Genomic DNA, 18792 nt, shown 5'->3' with positions numbered 1-18792 from the left:
TTTTCAAAGGATTTTTTTTTGTTATGCACTTGCTGTATGAATGAAGTTGATTATTATTTATAGTTAATTATATGTTTTTTATGACTGCGATAAGGCATTGAATGATCCCTCTCATAATTAGATAATACGATAGAAAGTGCTGATATCTTTTTTGTGCTATGCAGGACTTAGCAGCATCTGAGAGAGGTCGACGCCACGCGGAGCAGGAACGGGACGAGCTGCAGGATGAAATCTCAAACAGCACCTCTGGAAAGTAAGTTAACCTCAGACACCTGCCTACAGAGGCGTCTCACTGGGAAGTAATTGTTTTAAACACCAGATAGATGGAGATTAATATTTACAGGACACATTTCTTGAGCTAAACATTCTTCTCTTGTTTTACATTTTGCTGCAAATTTTAACTATTTGGTTTTAAAGCAGGATTTTTGAACATATCTTTAGTGCCATGATCAGTAGGCCGAAAGACACAAGCAATCCAATAAAATGGATAAAACTGCAGCACAGTGTCGTGAAAAAGCATTCAACCTGTGTCTTATTTCTTCAGTTTTTGTTTTTTCTTTGGATGTTTTGTGAATTCCTGGATGAGTAATCAATAGAGAAATTTTGGAAGGTTCAGGGAAGATTCACTGTTGTTCCAAGTCTTCTCCACTTGTAGATAATGTCTCTGAGTGTGGATCCTTGAAGTTCCAGAGAAAAAGAATATAAAAGCGTGATAATAACAACTGCAGTCAAAAATATTTTGGTCCGACTGGAAAATAAAAAGCAACAGTGTAAAGTACTTCTTTTTCAGCATTTATTTAACCAGGTTAACCCCATTGAGATTAGAGGGCTTCTTTACAACAACGTCAAAACTTACTCATATACAACACTTGCACACAGAAAAGGTAGACTAGTGATTAAACTCATTCAGCGTAACAAAGACTTGAAGTTGAGATTGTCGTTTATTCCAAGTGTTAGGTGCAGAAAACCTAAAAGTTTCTTGCCCAGTTCAGATCGTACTTTAGGTACGACAAATTGCAGAGTATCAATACATGGGAGATTGTGACTTGTATGTTTCCTTGTTAAAGGACAAGACAAATGCTAAGGAACAGAACCTAAAATGCTTCTGTCCACTCTTATAGTATGTCGTTCAAAATATGTCAAAAACATCATAGTTTGTATGTCGTCCGAAAATGGTCAAAAACGTCATAGTTTAGTATGTCGAACAAAATATGACCAAAAACGTCATAGTTTAATATGTGGTCCAAAATATGACAAAAAGTCTGTTTAGTATGTCGTCCAAAATATCACAAAAAGATCATTGTTTCATATATCGTCCAAAATATGACAATAATGTCATAGTTTAATATGTCATCCAAAATATGACAAAAACGTCATAGTTTCGTATGTCGTCCAAAATTTCACAAAAACGTCTGAGTTTCGGAAGTCGTACAAAATGTGACAAAAATGTCATAGTTTAGTATGTCGAACAAAATATGACCAAAACGTCATAGTTTAGTATGTCGTCCGAAAATGGACAAAAACATCATTGTTTCGTATGTCGTCCAAAATATGACAAAAACGTCATAGTTTAGTATGTTGAAAAAAATATGACCAAAAACGGCATAGTTTAGTATGTCGTCCATGAATGGTCAACAAGGTTCCTCTACAGCTCAACTGGCTGAGAGGGTGATTTCCAATTAGGACTCTGTGAGAGACATTGGTTTGACTCCACCTCAGGATACTTCCCTGAAACTGTAAGGACGAGTATTTCCTTCATGAAGTCATAGTTTAGTATGTCGAACAAAATATGACCAAAAATGTTTTAGTTTAATATGTCGTCCAAAATATGACAAAAACCGTCAAAGTTTAGTATGCCGTCCAAAATATGACCAAAAACGTCATAGTTTAGTATGTCGTCCATCAATGCTCAACAAGGTTCCTCTATAGCTCAACTGGCTGAGAGGGTGATTCCTCATTAGGACTCTGTGAGAGACGGCGGTTCGATTCCACCTCAGGGTCCTTCCCTGAAACTTTAAAGATGAGTATTTTCTTCATGAAGTCATATGTCTTCCAAAAATGGAAAAAAACGTCATTGTTTCATATGTCATCCAAAATATGAAAAAAATGTCATAGTTCAGTTTGTCGTCCGAAAATGGACAAAAACGTCATAGTTTAGTATGTCGTCCGAAAATGGAAAAAAACGTCAATGTTTCGTATGTCGTCGAAAATATGACAAAAACGTCATAGTTTAGTATGTCGAACAAAATATGACCAAAAACGTCATAGTTTAATATGTGGTCCAAAATATGACAAAAAAAGTCATAGTTTAGTATGTCGTACAAACTATGACAAAAAATGTCATAGTTTAGTATGCCGTCCAAAATATGACAACAATGTCATAGTTTAGTATGCCGTCCAAAATGTGACAAAAAATGTCATTGTTTCATATGTCGTCCAAAATATGAAAAAAATGTAATAGTTTAGTATGTCGTCCGAAAATGGACAAAAAAAGTCATTGTTTCATATGTCGTCCAAAATATGACCAAAAACGTCATAGTTTAGTATGTCGTCCAAAATTTCACAAAAACGTCATACTTTCGTATGTCGTCCATCAACGGTCAACAAGGTTCCTCTATAGCTCAACTGCCTGAGAGGGTGATTCTTAATTAGGACACTGTGAGAGACAGTGGTTCGATTCCACCTCAGGGTCTTTCCCTGAAACTTTAAAGATGAGTATTTCCTTCATGAAGTCATAGTTCAGTATGTCGTCTGAAAATGGAAAAAAAACGTAATTGTTTCATATGTCGTCCAAAATATGAAAAAATGTCATAGTTCAGGTTGTTGTCCGAAAATGGACAAAAACGTCATTGTTTCGTATGTCGTCCAAAATATGACAAAAACGTCATAGTTTAGTATGTCGTCCAAAATATGACAAAACCGTCATATCTTAGTATGTCGAACAAAATATGACCAAAAACATCATAGTTTAATATGTCGTCCGAAAATGGACCAAAACGTCATTGTTTCATATGTCGTCCAAAATGTGACAAAAACGTCATATTTTAGTATGTCGTCCAAAATATCACAAAAATGTCATAGTTTAGTATGTCGTCCAAAATATGACCAAAAACGTCATATTTTAGTATGTCGAACAAAATATGACCAAAAACGTCATAGTTTAATATGTGGTCCAAAATATGACAAAAACGTCATAGTTTAGTATGTCGTCCGAAAATGGACAAAAACGTCATTGTTTCGTATGTCGTCCAAAATATGACAAAAACGTCATAGTTTAGTATGTCGTCCAAAATTTCACAAAAAAGTCATATTTTAGTATGTCGAACAAAATATGACCAAAAACGTCATAGTTTAGTATGTCGTCCGAAAATGGACAAAAACGTCATTGTTTCGTATGTTGTCCAAAATATGACAAAAACCGTCAAAGTTTTGTATGCCGTCCAAAATATGACCAAAAACGTCATAGTTTAGTATGTCGTCCATCAATGCTTAACAAGGTTCCTCGATAGCTCAACTGGCTGAGAGGGTGATTCCTAATTAGGACTCTGTGAGAGACGGCGGTTCGATTCCACCTCAGGGTCCTTCCCTGAAACTTTAAAGATGAGTATTTTCTTCATGAAGTCATATGTCTTCCAAAAATGGAATAAAACGTCATTGTTTCATATGTCGTCCAAAATATGAAAAAAATGTCATAGTTTAGTTTGTCGTCCGAAAATGGACAAAAACGTCATAGTTTAGTATGTCGTCCGAAAATGGACAAAAACGTCATTGTTTCGTATGTCGTCCAAAATATGACAAAAACGTCATAGTTTAGTATGTCGAACAAAATATGACCAAAAACGTCATAGTTTAATATGTGGTTCAAAATATGACAAAAAAAAGTCACAGTTTAGTATGTCGTCCGAAAATGGAAAAAAAACGTCATTGTTTCAAATGTCGTCCAAAATATGAAAAAATGTCATAGTTCAGTTTGTCATCCGAAAATGGACAAAAACGTCATTGTTTCGTATGTCGTCCAAAATATGACAAAAACGTCATAGTTTAGTATGTCGTCCAAAATATGACAAAACCGTCATATTTTAGTATGTCGAACAAAATATGACCAAAAACGTCATAGTTTAGTATGTCGTCCAAAATATCACAAAAACGTCATAGTTTAGTATGCCGTCCAAAATATGACCAAAAACGTCATATTTTAGTATGTCGAACAAAATATGACCAAAAACGTCATAGTTTAGTATGTCGTCCGAAAATGGACAAAAACATCATTGTTTCGTATGTCGTCCAAAATATGACAAAAACCGTCAAAGTTTTGTATGCCGTCCAAAATATGACCAAAAACGTCATAGTTTAGTATGTCGTCCATCAATGCTCAACAAGGTTCCTCGATAGCTCAACTGGCTGAGAGGGTGATTCCTAATTAGGACTCTGTGAGAGACGGCGGTTTGATTCCACCTCAGGGTCCTTCCCTGAAACTTTAAAGATGAGTATTTTCTTCATGAAGTCATATGTCTTCCAAAAATGGACAAAAACGTCATTGTTTCGTATGTCGTCCAAAATATGACAAAAACGTCATAGTTTAGTATGTCGAACAAAATATGACCAAAAACGTCATAGTTTAATATGTGGTCCAAAATATGACCAAAAACGTCATAGTTTAGTATGTCGAACAAAATATGACCAAAAACGTCATAGTTTAATATGTGGTTCAAAATATGACAAAAAAAAGTCATAGTTTAGTATGTCGTCCGAAAATGGAAAAAAAAACGTCTTTGTTTTAAATGTCGTCCAAAATATGAAAAAAATGTCATAGTTCAGTTTGTCGTCCGAAAATGGACAAAAACGTCATTGTTTTGTATGTCGTCCAAAATATCACAAAAACGTCATAGTTTAGTATGTCGTCCAAATATGACCAAAAACGTCATATTTTAGTATGTCAAACAAAATATGACCAAAAACGTCATAGTTTAATATGTGGTCCAAAATATGACAAAAACGTCATATTTTAGTATGTCGAACAAAATATGACCAAAAACGTCATAGTTTAATATGTGGTCCAAAATATGACAAAAACGTCATAGTTTAGCATGTCGTCCGAAAATGGACAAAAACGTCATTGTTTCATATGTCGTCCAAAATATGACAAAACCGTCATATTTTAGTATGTCGAACAAAATATGACCAAAAACGTCATATTTTAGTATGTCGAACAAAATATGACCAAAAACATCATAGTTTAATATGTCGTCCAAAATATCACAAAAACGTCATAGTTTAGTATGTCGTCCAAAATATGACCAAAAACGTCATATTTTAGTATGTTGAACAAAATATGACCAAAAACGTCATAGTTTAATATGTGGTCCAAAATATCACAAAAACATCATAGTTTCGTATGTCGTCCATCAACGGTCAACAAGGTTCATCTATAGCTCAACTGGCTGAGAGGGTGATTCTGAATTAGGACTCTGTGAGAGACAGCTGTTCGATTCCACCTCAGGGTACTTCCCTGAAACTTTAAAGACGAGTATGTCCTTCATGAAGTCATAGTTTAGTATGTCAACCAAAAACGTTACAGTTTAATATGTCGTCCAAACTATGACAAAAACCGTCAAAGTTTAGTATGTCGTCCAGAATATAACAAAAACGTCCTAGTTTCGGAAGTCGTACAAAATGTGACAAAAACGTCATAGTTTAGTATGTCGACCAAAATATGACCAAAAACGTCATCGTTTAGTATGTCGTCCGAAAATGGACAAAAACGTCATAGTTTAGTCTGTCGTCCAAAATATCACAAAAACGTCATCGTTTCGTATGTTGTCCAAAATATAACAAAAACGTCTTAGTTTCGGAAGTCGTACAAAATGTGACTAAAACGTCTGAGTTTAGTATGTCGAACAAAATATGACCAAAAACGTCATCGTTTAGTATGTCGTCCAAAATTTCAAAGAAACGTCATGGTTTCGTATGTCGTCCATCAACGGTCAACAAGGTTCCTCTATAGCTCAACTGGCTGAGAGGGTGATTCTTAATTAGGACTCTGTGAGAGACAGTGGTTCGATTCCACCTCAGGGTCCTTCCCTGAAACTTTAAAGATGAGTATTTCCTTCATGAAGTCACAGTTTAGTATGTCGTCTGAAAATGGAAAAAAAACGTCATTGTTTCATATGTCGTCCAAAATATGAAAAAAATGTCATAGTTCAGGTTGTCGTCCGAAAATGGACAAAAACGTCATTGTTTCGTATGTCGTCCAAAATATGACAAAAACGTCATAGTTTAGTATGTCGTCCAAAATATGACAAAACCGTCATATTTTAGTATGTCGAACAAAATATGACCAAAAACATCATAGTTTAATATGTCGTCCGAAAATGGACCAAAACGTCATTGTTTCGTATGTCGTCCAAAATATGACAAAAACGTCATAGTTTAGTATGTCGTCCAAAATATGACAAAAACGTCATATTTTAGTATGTCGAACAAAATATGACCAAAAACGTCATAGTTTAGTATGTCGTCCAAAATATGACCAAAAACGTCATATTTTAGTATGTCGAACAAAATATGACCAAAAACGTCATAGTTTAGTATGTCGTCCGAAAATGGACAAAAACGTCATTGTTTCGTATGTCGTCCAAAATATGACAAAAACCGTCAAAGTTTTGTATGCCGTCCAAAATATGACCAAAAACGTCATAGTTTAGTATGTCGTCCATCAATGCTCAACAAGGTTCCTCGATAGCTCAACTGGCTGAGAGGGTGATTCCTAATTAGGACTCTGTGAGAGACGGCGGTTTGATTCCACCTCAGGGTCCTTCCCTGAAACTTTAAAGATGAGTATTTTCTTCATGAAGTCATATGTCTTCCAAAAATGGACAAAAACGTCATTGTTTCGTATGTCGTCCAAAATATGACAAAAACGTCATAGTTTAGTATGTCGAACAAAATATGACCAAAAACGTCATAGTTTAATATGTGGTCCAAAATATGACCAAAAACGTCATAGTTTAGTATGTCGTCCAAAATTTCACAAAAACGTCATAGTTTCGAATGTTGTCCAAAATATAACAAAAACGTCTTAGTTTCGGAAGTCGTACAAAATGTGACAAAAACGTCATAGTTTAGTATGTCGTCCGAAAATGGACAAAAACGTCATTGTTTCGTATGTCGTCCAAAATATGACAAAAACGTCATAGTTTAGTATGTCGAAAAAAATATGACCAAAAACGGCATAGTTTAGTATGTCGTCCATCAATGGTCAACAAGGTTCCTCTGTAGCTCAACTGGCTGAGAGGGTGATTTCAAATTTGGACTCTGTGAGAGACAGTGGTTTGACTCCACCTCAGGGTACTTCCCTGAAACTTTAAGGACGAGTATTTCCTTAATGAAGTCATATGTCTTCCAAAAATGGACAAAAACGTCATTGTTTCGTATGTCGTCCAAAATATGACAAAAACGTCATAGTTTAGTATGTCGAACAAAATATGACCAAAAACGTCATAGTTTAATATGTGGTCCAAAATATGACCAAAAACGTCATAGTTTAGTATGTCGTCCAAAATTTCACAAAAACGTCATAGTTTCGAATGTTGTCCAAAATATAACAAAAACGTCTTAGTTTCGGAAGTCGTACAAAATGTGACAAAAACGTCATAGTTTAGTATGTCGTCCGAAAATGGACAAAAACGTCATTGTTTCGTATGTCGTCCAAAATATGACAAAAACGTCATAGTTTAGTATGTCGAAAAAAATATGACCAAAAACGGCATAGTTTAGTATGTCGTCCATCAATGGTCAACAAGGTTCCTCTGTCGCTCAACTGGCTGAGAGGGTGATTTCAAATTCGGACTCTGTGAGAGACAGTGGTTTGACTCCACCTCAGGGTACTTCCCTGAAACTTTAAGGACGAGTATTTCCTTCATGAAGTCATAGTTTAGTATGTCGAAGAAAATATGACCAAAAACGTTTTAGTTTAATATGTAGTCCAAAATATGACAAAAACCGTCAAAGTTTAGTATGTCGTCCATCAATGCTCAACAAGGTTCCTCCATAGCTCAACTGGCTGAGAGGGTGATTCCTCATTAGGACTCTGTGAGAGACGGCGGTTCAATTCCACCTCAGGGTCCTTCCCTGAAACTTTAAAGATGAGTATTTTCTTCATGGAGTCATATGTCTTCCAAAAATGGAAAAAAACGTCATTGTTTCATATGTCATCCAAAATATGAAAAAAATGTCATAGTTTAGTTTGTCGTCCGAAAATGACAAAAACGTCATAGTTTAATATGTGGTCCAAAATATGACAAAAAATGTCATAGTTTAGTATGCCGTCCAAAATATGACAACAATGTCATAGTTTAGTATGTCGTCCGAAAATGGACAAAAAAAGTCATTGTTTCATATGTCGTCCAAAATATGACCAAAAACGTCATAGTTTAGTATGTCGTCCAAAATTTCAAAGAAACGTCATAGTTTCGTATGTCGTCCATCAACGGTCAACAAGGTTCCTCTATAGCTCAACTGGCTGAGAGGGTGATTCTTAATTAGGACTCTGTGAGAGACAGTGGTTCGATTCCACCTCAGGGTCCTTCCCTGAAACTTTAAAGATGAGTATGTCCTTCATGAAGTCATAGTTTAGTATGTCGTCTGAAAATGGAAAAAAAATGTCATTGTTTCATATGTCGTCCAAAATATGAAAAAAATGTCATAGTTCAGGTTGTCGTCCGAAAATGGACAAAAACGTCATTGTTTCGTATGTCGTCCAAAATGTGACAAAAACGTCATATTTTAGTATGTCGAACAAAATATGACCAAAAACATCATAGTTTAATATGTCGTCCGAAAATGGACCAAAACGTCATTGTTTCATATGTCGTCCAAAATGTGACAAAAACGTCATATTTTAGTATGTCGAACAAAATATGACCAAAAACGTCATAGTTTAGTATGTCGTCCAAAATATGACCAAAAACGTCATATTTTAGTATGTCGAACAAAATATGACCAAAAACGTCATAGTTTAGTATGTCGTCCGAAAATGGACAAAAACGTCATTGTTTTGTATGCCGTCCAAAATATGACCAAAAACGTCATAGTTTAGTATGTCATCCATCAATACTCAACAAGGTTCCTCGATAGCTCAACTGGCTGAGAGGGTGATTCCTAATTAGGACTCTGTGAGAGACGGCCGTTCGATTCCACCTCAGGGTCCTTCCCTGAAACTTTAAAGATGAGTATTTTCTTCATTAAGTCATATGTCTTCCAAAAATGGAAAAAAACGTCATTGTTTCATATGTCGTCCAAAATATGAAAAAAATGTCATAGTTTAGTTTGTCGTCCGAAAATGGACAAAAACGTCATTGTTTCGTATGTCGTCGAAAATATGACAAAAACGTCATAGTTTAGTATGTCGAACAAAATATGACCAAAAACGTCATAGTTTAATATGTGGTTCAAAATATGACAAAAAAAAGTCATAGTTTAGTATGTCGTCCGAAAATGGAAAAAAAAACGTCTTTGTTTTAAATGTCGTCCAAAATATGAAAAAATGTCATAGTTCAGTTTGTCGTCCGAAAATGGACAAAAACGTCATTGTTTCGTATGTCGTCCAAAATATCACAAAAACGTCATAGTTTAGTATGTCGTCCAAAATATGACCAAAAACGTCATATTTTAGTATGTCAAACAAAATATGACCAAAAACGTCATAGTTTAATATGTGGTCCAAAATATGACAAAAACGTCATAGTTTAGTATGTCGTCCGAAAATGGACAAAAACGTCATTGTTTCGTATGTCGTCCAAAATATGACAAAAACGTCATAGTTTAGTATGTCGTCCAAAATATCACAAAAACGTCATAGTTTAGTATGTCGTCCAAAATATGACCAAAAACGTCATATTTTAGTATGTCGAACAAAATATGACCAAAAACGTCATAGTTTAATATGTGGTCCAAAATATGACAAAAACGTCATAGTTTAGCATGTCGTCCGAAAATGGACAAAAACGTCATTGTTTCATATGTCGTCCAAAATATGACAAAACCGTCATATTTTAGTATGTCGAACAAAATATGACCAAAAACGTCATATTTTAGTATGTCGAACAAAATATGACCAAAAACATCATAGTTTAATATGTCGTCCAAAATATCACAAAAACGTCATAGTTTAGTATGTCGTCCAAAATATGACCAAAAACGTCATATTTTAGTATGTTGAACAAAATATGACCAAAAACGTCATAGTTTAATATGTGGTCCAAAATATCACAAAAACATCATAGTTTCGTATGTCGTCCATCAACGGTCAACAAGGTTCATCTATAGCTCAACTGGCTGAGAGGGTGATTCTGAATTAGGACTCTGTGAGAGACAGCTGTTCGATTCCACCTCAGGGTACTTCCCTGAAACTTTAAAGACGAGTATGTCCTTCATGAAGTCATAGTTTAGTATGTCAACCAAAAACGTTACAGTTTAATATGTCGTCCAAACTATGACAAAAACCGTCAAAGTTTAGTATGTCGTCCAGAATATATAACAAAAACGTCCTAGTTTCGGAAGTCGTACAAAATGTGACAAAAACGTCATAGTTTAGTATGTCGACCAAAATATGACCAAAAACGTCATCGTTTAGTATGTCGTCCGAAAATGGACAAAAACGTCATAGTTTAGTCTGTCGTCCAAAATATCACAAAAACGTCATCGTTTCGTATGTTGTCCAAAATATAACAAAAACGTCTTAGTTTCGGAAGTCGTACAAAATGTGACTAAAACGTCTGAGTTTAGTATGTCGAACAAAATATGACCAAAAACGTCATAGTTTAATATGTGGTCCAAAATATGACAAAAAACGTCATAGTTTAGTGTGTGGTCCAAAATTTCACAAAAACGTCTTAGTTTCGGAAGTCGTACAAAATGTGACAAAAACATCATAGTTTAGTATGTCGTCCGAAAATGGACAAAAAATGTCATTGTTTCATATGTCGTCCAAAATATGACAAAAACGTCATAGTTTAGTATGTTGTCCAAAATATGACAAAAACCTTAAAGTTTAATATGTCGTCCGAAAATGGACCAAAACGTCATTGTTTAGTATGCCGTCCAAAATTTCACAAAAACGTCATAGTTTAGTATGTCGTCCGAAAATGGACAAAAACGTCATTGTTTCGTATGTCGTCCAAAATTTCACAAAAACGTCATAGTTTAGTATGTCGTCCAAAATATAACAAAAACGTCTTAAGTTTCGGAAGTCGTACAAAATGTGACAAAAACGTCATTGTTTAGTATGTCGTCCGAAAATGGACAAAAAATGTCATTGTTTCATATGTCGTCCAAAATATGACAAAAACGACAAAAAATGTCATTGTTTCATATGTCGTCCAAAATATGACAATGACGTCATCGTTTAATATGTCGTCCAAAATATGACAAAAACGTCATATTTCAGTATGTCGAACAAAATATGACCAAAAACGTCATAGTTTAATATGTGGTCCAAAATATGACAACAATGTCATAGTTTAGTATGCCGTCCAAAATGTGACAACAATGTCATAGTTTAGTATGCCGTCCAAAATGTGACAAAAATGTCATAGCTTTGTATGTCGTCCAAAAATGGACAAAAATGTCATTGTTTCATATGTCGTCGAAAATATGAAAAAAATGTCATAGTTTAGTATGTCGTCTGAAAATGGACAAAAACGTCATAGTTTAGTATGTCGTCCGAAAATGGACAAAAACGTCATTGTTTCGTATGTGGTCCAAAATATCACAAAAACGTCATAGTTTAGTATGTCATCCAAAATTTCACAAAAACGTCATAGTTTCGTATGTCGTCCATCAATGATCAGCAAGGTTCCTCCATAGCTCAACTGGCTGAGAGGGTGTTTCTTAATTAGGACTCTGTGAGAGACAGCGGTTTGATTCCACCTCAGGGTCCTTCCCTGAAACTTTAAAGATGAGTATTTTCTTCATGAAGTCAAATGTCTTCCGAAAATGGAATAAAAAACGTCATTGTTTCATATGTCGTCCAAAATGTGAAAAAAATGTCATAGTTTAGTTTGTCGTCCGAAAATGGACAGAAACGTCATAGTTTAGTATGTCGTCCGAAAATGGACAAAAACGTCATTGTTTCGTATGTCGTCCAAAATATGACAAAAACGTCATAGTTTAGTATGTCGAACAAAATATGACCAAAAACGTCATAGTTTAATATGTGGTCCAAAATATGACAAAAACGTCATAGTTTAGTATGTCGTCCAAAATATCACTAAAACGTCATAGTTTCGTATGTTGTCCAAAATATAACAAAAACGGCTTAGTTTCGGAAGTCGTACAAAATGTGACAAAAACGTCTGAGTTTAGTATGTCGTCCGAAAATGGACAAAAAATGTCATTGTTTCATATGTCGTCCAAAATATGACCAAAAACGTCATAGTTTAGTATGTCGTCCAAAATTTCACAAAAACGTCATAGTTTCGTATGTCGTCCTCAACGGTCACCAAAGTTCCTCTATAGCTCAACTGGCTGAGAAGGTGATTCTGAATTAGGACTCTGTGAGAGACAGCGGTTTGATTCCACCTCAGGGTACTTCCCTGAAACTTTAAAGATGAGTATGTCCTTCATGAAGTCATAGTTTAGTATGTCGACCAAAAACGTTACAGTTTAATGTGTTGTCCAAAATATGACCAAAAACGTCATCGTTTAGTATGTCGTCCAAAATATCACAAAAACGTCATAGTTTAGTATGTCATCCAAAATATGACCAAAAACGTCATATTTTAGTATGTCGAACAAAATATGACCAAAAACGTCATAGTTTAATATGTGGTCCAAAATATGACAAAAACGTCATAGTTTAGTATGTCGTCCAAAAATGGACAAAAACGTCATTGTTTCGTATGTCGTCCAAAATATCACAAAAACGTCATAGTTTCGTATGTTGTCCAAAATATAACAAAAACGTCTTAGTTTCGGAAGTCGTACAAAATGTGACAAAAACGTCATAGTTTAGTATGTCGAACAAAATATGACCAAAAACGTCATAGTTTAGTATGTTGTCCAAAATATGACAAAAACCGTCAAAGTTTAGTATGCCGTCCAAAATTTCACAAAAACGTCATAGTTTAGTATGTCGTCCAAAATATAAGAAAAACGTCTTAGTTACGGAAGTCGTACAAAATGTGACAAAAACGTCATAGTTTAGTATGTCGAACAAAATATGACAAAAACGTCATAGTTTAGTATGTCGTCCGAAAATGGACAAAAACGTCATTGTTTCGTATGTCGTCCAAAATATGACAAAAACGTCATAGTTTAGTATGTCGAACAAAATATGACCAAAAACGTCATAGTTTAGTATGTCGTCCATCAATGTCAACAAGGTTCCTCTATAGCTCAACTGGCTGAGAGGGTGATTTCTAATTAGGACTCTGTGAGAGACAGTGGTTTGACTCCACCTCAGGGTACTTCCCTGAAACTTTAAGGACGAGTATTTCCTTCATAAAGTCATAGTTTAGTATGTCGAACAAAATATGACCAAAAACGTTTTAGTTTAATATGTCGTCCAAAATATGACAAAAACCATTAAAGTTTAGTATGCCGTCCAAAATTTCACAAAAACGTCATAGTTTCGTATGTTGTCCAAAATATAACAAAACCATCTTAGTTTCGGAAGTCGTACAAAATGTGACAAAAACGACAAAAAATGTCATTGTTTCATATGTCGTCCAAAATATGAGAAAAACGTCATAGTTTAGTATGTCGAACAAAATATGACCAAAAACGTCATAGTTTAGTATGTCGTCCGAAAATGTGACAAAAACGTCATTGTTTCATATGTCGTCCAAAATATCACAAAAACGTCATAGTTTAGTATGTCGAACAAAATATGACAAAAACGTCATAGTTTAGCATGTCTTCCAAAATATGACATAAATGTCATAGGTTAGTATGTCGTCCGAAAATGGACAAAAAACATCATAGGTTAGTATGTCGTCCGAAAATGGTCATAAACCATCATTTTTGGTTCGAAAATGGGCAAAAATGTCATAGTTTAGTATATGGTCTGAAAATGGACAAAATAACGTCATAGTTTAGTTTTAAAAGCAAAAAAAACAAAAAAAAAAGGGGGGGGGGTGGTTGGCAATTCTTCTGCAACTTGATGGCAACACCTTTGACCAATCGCACTTGAAGCACTTTTTGCACTTACTACAGGTTTTTCCTTATGTCTGAATTCTTGCTTGTGTTGTACGTCGCTTTGGACAAAAGCGTCTGCTAAATGAAATTGTAGAATTGTAGAATGTCGTCCGAAAATGGTCAAAAAATATCAGAATTTAGTATGTCATCCGAAAATGGTAAAAAAAAAAACACATCATTTTTGGTCCAAAAATGGACAATAACGTCATAGTTTAGGATGTCTTCCGAAAATGGACAATAACGTCATAGTTTAGGATGTCGTCCGAAAATGGTCAAAAAACCTCATTTTTGCTCCCAAAATGGACAAAACCGTCATAGTTTAGCATGTCGTCCAAAAATGGTCAACAAACATCATAGTTTATTATGTCATCCGAAAATGGGAAAAAAGTCATTTTTCATCTGACAATGGACAAAAACAGTCATAGTTCAGAATGTTGTCCAAAAATGGACAAAAAAAGTAATTTTTTGTCCGAAAATGGACCAAAAAGTCAAAAAAAGTTAAATTTTCGGACAGCAAATCACTTGCTTTTTCCATTTTCGTACAAAAATGACTATTTCATCTATTTTGTACAAAAATTATTTTCTTGTCCGTTTTTGGACTGCAAATGACTTATTTGGCCATTTTCAGACAAAAAATTACTTTTGTTGTCCATTGTCAGACGAAAATGACTTTTTTGTCCATTTTTGGACAACAATTATGACTTTTTTGGACAAGAATGACTATTTCGTCCATTGTCGGACAAAAAATGACTTTTGTTGTCCATTTTTGGACAAAAAACGAAAAAGTAATTTTTCGTCCGAAAATGGACAAAAAAGTCATAGTTTAGTATGTCGTCCAAAAATAGACACAAAACAACTACAATGAAATTCAAAGCAACTAAAATCAGACACAATATGACTGCAATTTCAAGCACAATTACAAAAAATAGACCCACACCACCTACAAAGTGGCACAAAATAACAACAATCAGACACAAAACGACAACGAGAGAGTCAATGACCACAAACAGACAAGAATCAACTGCAGTCGTCTGAGTGCTGTCCTAGTTAGACATTGTTCTGACAGGCAGTGAGGCTAACAGTTTTCTGCATCTTTGTCAGCAAATACAAGACAATAACCATAAGGGGAAAATTTATAAAGATTATATTCAACATTAGAAAAGTAACTTTGTGCCAAATGAAATGTTAAATGCATCTTAGAAGAGCATTTCCTATTTCAGTGAGAGACAAATATTGACCAAACTGTCAAAAATGAACACTGTTTGAGGAGGTTATCCTCAAATTGTGATTTCATTGGCACCCCAGATTCCATTTCGACTTCAGTATTAGTTTATGTGTAAAATTGTTTTTCTTTTTGTGTCAGGTCTGCTCTGATGGATGAGAAGAGGAGGCTGGAGGCTCGTATTGCCCAGCTGGAGGAGGAGCTGGAGGAGGAGCAGGGCAACATGGAGCTGCTCAATGACCGCTTCAGAAAGTCAACCATGCAGGTATGGCGGATCATTTTTATTCTTCTCTATTTCCATTGGACTAAAAATATCTCTAGTAGTGTCTGTATGTGCAGAATTTTTAATTAACATGTGATTTGCTACATAGTACTGGTCCTGCACAACTAGATTTTCTTCTTATACAAAATAAATGCAGTTATCTCGAGTTTAAGTCCCACCATCCCCTCCTTCGGTTACGTCCTCCACTTTCTCTCTCCTCTCTCCATTAGGTGGACACTCTGACTACAGAACTGAGTGCAGAGCGCAGCACGGGCCAGAAAAGCGAAAACGCTCGTCAGCAATTGGAGCGTCAAAACAAGGAGCTCCGGGCCAAGCTGGGTGAGCTGGAGGGTTCTGTGAAGAGCAGATTCAAGGCCTCCATCACTGCCCTGGAGGCCAAGATAGCACAGCTGGAGGAACAGCTGGAGCAGGAGGCCAAGTAAGAATCCATGGCACAGTTCTCTTCACCTAAACTAATAAATGTTCCTAGAAGATCACATTTAAGACCAGTTTAGAAAGTTTTCATTATAAAATTTTGATCAAACCTCAAATGTTCTAATCTAAAGAGAGCGAGGTGCAGCCAACAAGATCGTGAGGAGGACCGAGAAGAAGCTAAAAGAAATCTGCATGCAGGTGGAGGACGAGCGTCGCCACGCCGACCAGTTCAAAGAGCAAGTATGTGTGTCACTTCTGGCATTAATAAGTGATCAGACATTCTCACAAACGAGCTGTTATGAGCTTCATTACCTAAACAACATTATTTGTGATGTTTGAAGGTGGAAAAAGGCAACTCTCGTATGAAGCAGCTGAAGCGTCAGCTGGAGGAGGCTGAGGAGGAGGCGACGAGGGCTAACGCATCTCGCAGGAAACTCCAGAGGGAGCTGGACGATGCCACCGAGGCCAGCGAGGGTCTCAGCCGTGAGGTCCACACACTCAAGAATCGCCTCAGGTACAGAAGCATCCACTGGCAGACATTCACCATTTTGATTTATGAAATTGCAAGATTTCTCTATTTTGTCTAAAAAAAAATCCAAAAATTCTGCAAAAAATTCCCAAAATTTTGGAAAATTTGCTAAATCTTCAGGAAGAAAATTCCAATAATTCCTGAAAAGTTTCTCTTAAAAGTTTTATTTTTAGAAAATCTCCCAAATTTAGCAAGAAATATTTTTCTAAAAAATGAGTAAAAATCTTCCCCCAAAAAATCCTAAAAATATCTAAAGTAATTACATATCTATCAGTAAAACTTCTAATATTTTCTTTAAGAACATTCACATAAATGAATTTTGCTGGATTTTGGTTGATTTTTTCCACATTTCCACATTTTTTTTCCACATTTTCAAACTTTAAAACGGGTCAATTTTGGCCCGCAGGACGACACGAGGGTTAAGTTGTTAACCCATTTCTTATTCCCTAAAAAACACTTTCTTGTATAATTCTGAAATGCACATTATTTTTGCAGTTTTGGGTAACCTTACCTCTTTTTTAACCTCTGGCAGTTCATCACTTATCTTTGTACCATTTCAACCTCTTCATTGGACTTGAACTACTTGAATACCGTAGTATACTAGTGTATGTATGCTAGACGAATGAGCAGGTTTACTCTCCCTCTGGTGTCAGTACCCTCCTTTACCTTCCCTCCTCTTCCTCCTCTTCCCCCTGCAGGCGTGGCGGCCCCATCAGCTTCTCCTCCAGTCGCTCCGGCAGACGTCCGCTGCAGGTGGAGGGAACGACTTCCTTGGACCTGCTGTCTGACGACGAGCTGGAAAACAAGATCACCGACAACAATGCCAATGAGACGCCAGCTCCCCAGCCCGAGTAGAAGAGAAGAAGCCTTAACCCTTTGCTCTCCCATCTTCACATCACTCAGCCACAACAGACACATCCAGACTCCCTTTGGCCACTTCAGCACTTAAATTATGTCCCAACAACTTCCTGTTTGAGTAGACCGTTCTCTATAATTCACATGCAGCATGATTAAAACAAGGAACCCCCATACCCCTCCACCTTAGCAGACACCAGCAGTTGGACCCTCTCTTTACCTCCCCTCTCCCTCCTTAAGGTTATAAGAAGCACTACTCTGCCTTACCCCTCCACATCGAGCTGCAGGGCTGTATAAAAGTGACATGAGTTTGGACTCTCCCTCTAACCCCTGCACACATTAGAAATCAGTAACCCATTTCTGATTGAGATCTGCTCATTATTCAGTGGGTGCACATGTGTCTGGATGATAACAATCTCTTCTGCTGGACCAGTATTTAGCTCTTCAAAATGCTTCCAAATGCGAAAACCGATAGCACTGCAATATCTGAACGGAGCAGATCGTGACGAAAGCAAGCAACCCTCTGACTTTATTTTATCTTCAATCTAAAATATGTCCGTCGTATGAATCAGTTTAGTTATGTTAGTTGAACTGTAACTGAATAGTATTTTTCCAGTCCAATGACGGGACTGTTTGCTTGCATTTGAGTATAGAAATGTGACTGTAAGCTGCCTTGTTGCTACTAAGCGTTGCTCTTTGACCAGTATTGGATTCTCAGATGTTTTGACAGTAGGTCTCTGTTGACTTGTAATTATTTAGTGTGAGCGCTAAAAGCAGCGATCACACTCATGTTCTGTTGCTTTCTTCTTCTTCTTCTTCTGTGCCTTTTATCGCTCACTTGAAACTCAAAAACCCATTTACGCCACATATACTGTTCATATATTGAACCATTCATGAAAGTATTTTCATAAAATTCCATATATAATGAAATATTAGCAAGAAATCTGACTTTCTTTGAAATGTACGTCTTCCTGCGGCTTTTGTGTTGCCACGATGATTGATATGTCGACCGTGCGGGACTCTTTGTAGATGGGTGCTATGACTTTTCTTATGGATAACTTTTATACTTTTTGAGTTATTAAGATTTAAAAACAATCCAATAGACATCAACTGTATTTATATCTCTGCTATTGTATACGATACAAACTTCATTCATATTTCAAAAATGCTCAGTATTGCACATTGGTCAACTGTACTTATGCTCATTGTCGTGACATAAACAGTTTATGAGTCATTAGGAGTTATATAATGCATTAAAGTCTATGGAGCCCAATTATCTCCAATTGTCTGTAA

At 35.9% G+C, this 18792-nt stretch overlaps 1 protein-coding gene across 4 annotated transcripts in view; it reads left to right on the top strand.

Moving 5' to 3' along the window:
• LOC110953120 (myosin-10-like) overlaps window positions 1-18792 on the top strand; it is an 88694-nt gene extending 69902 nt beyond the window's left edge. For all 4 annotated transcript variants that reach the window (XM_051941027.1, XM_051941028.1, XM_051941029.1 and 1 more), the window contains 6 exons: window positions 165-253; window positions 15560-15683; window positions 15911-16119; window positions 16247-16355; window positions 16457-16629; window positions 17343-18792. In XM_051941027.1, coding sequence (XP_051796987.1) covers window positions 165-253; window positions 15560-15683; window positions 15911-16119; window positions 16247-16355; window positions 16457-16629; window positions 17343-17499 — 861 coding nt within the window. In that variant the 3' untranslated portion in view covers window positions 17500-18792. The remainder of the gene's footprint in view (window positions 1-164; window positions 254-15559; window positions 15684-15910; window positions 16120-16246; window positions 16356-16456; window positions 16630-17342) is intronic.

This window comes from Acanthochromis polyacanthus, chromosome 21 (assembly GCF_021347895.1).
Source record: "Acanthochromis polyacanthus isolate Apoly-LR-REF ecotype Palm Island chromosome 21, KAUST_Apoly_ChrSc, whole genome shotgun sequence".
Lineage (NCBI taxonomy): Eukaryota > Metazoa > Chordata > Actinopteri > Pomacentridae > Acanthochromis > Acanthochromis polyacanthus.
This window is presented reverse-complemented; position numbering and strand designations above follow the sequence as displayed.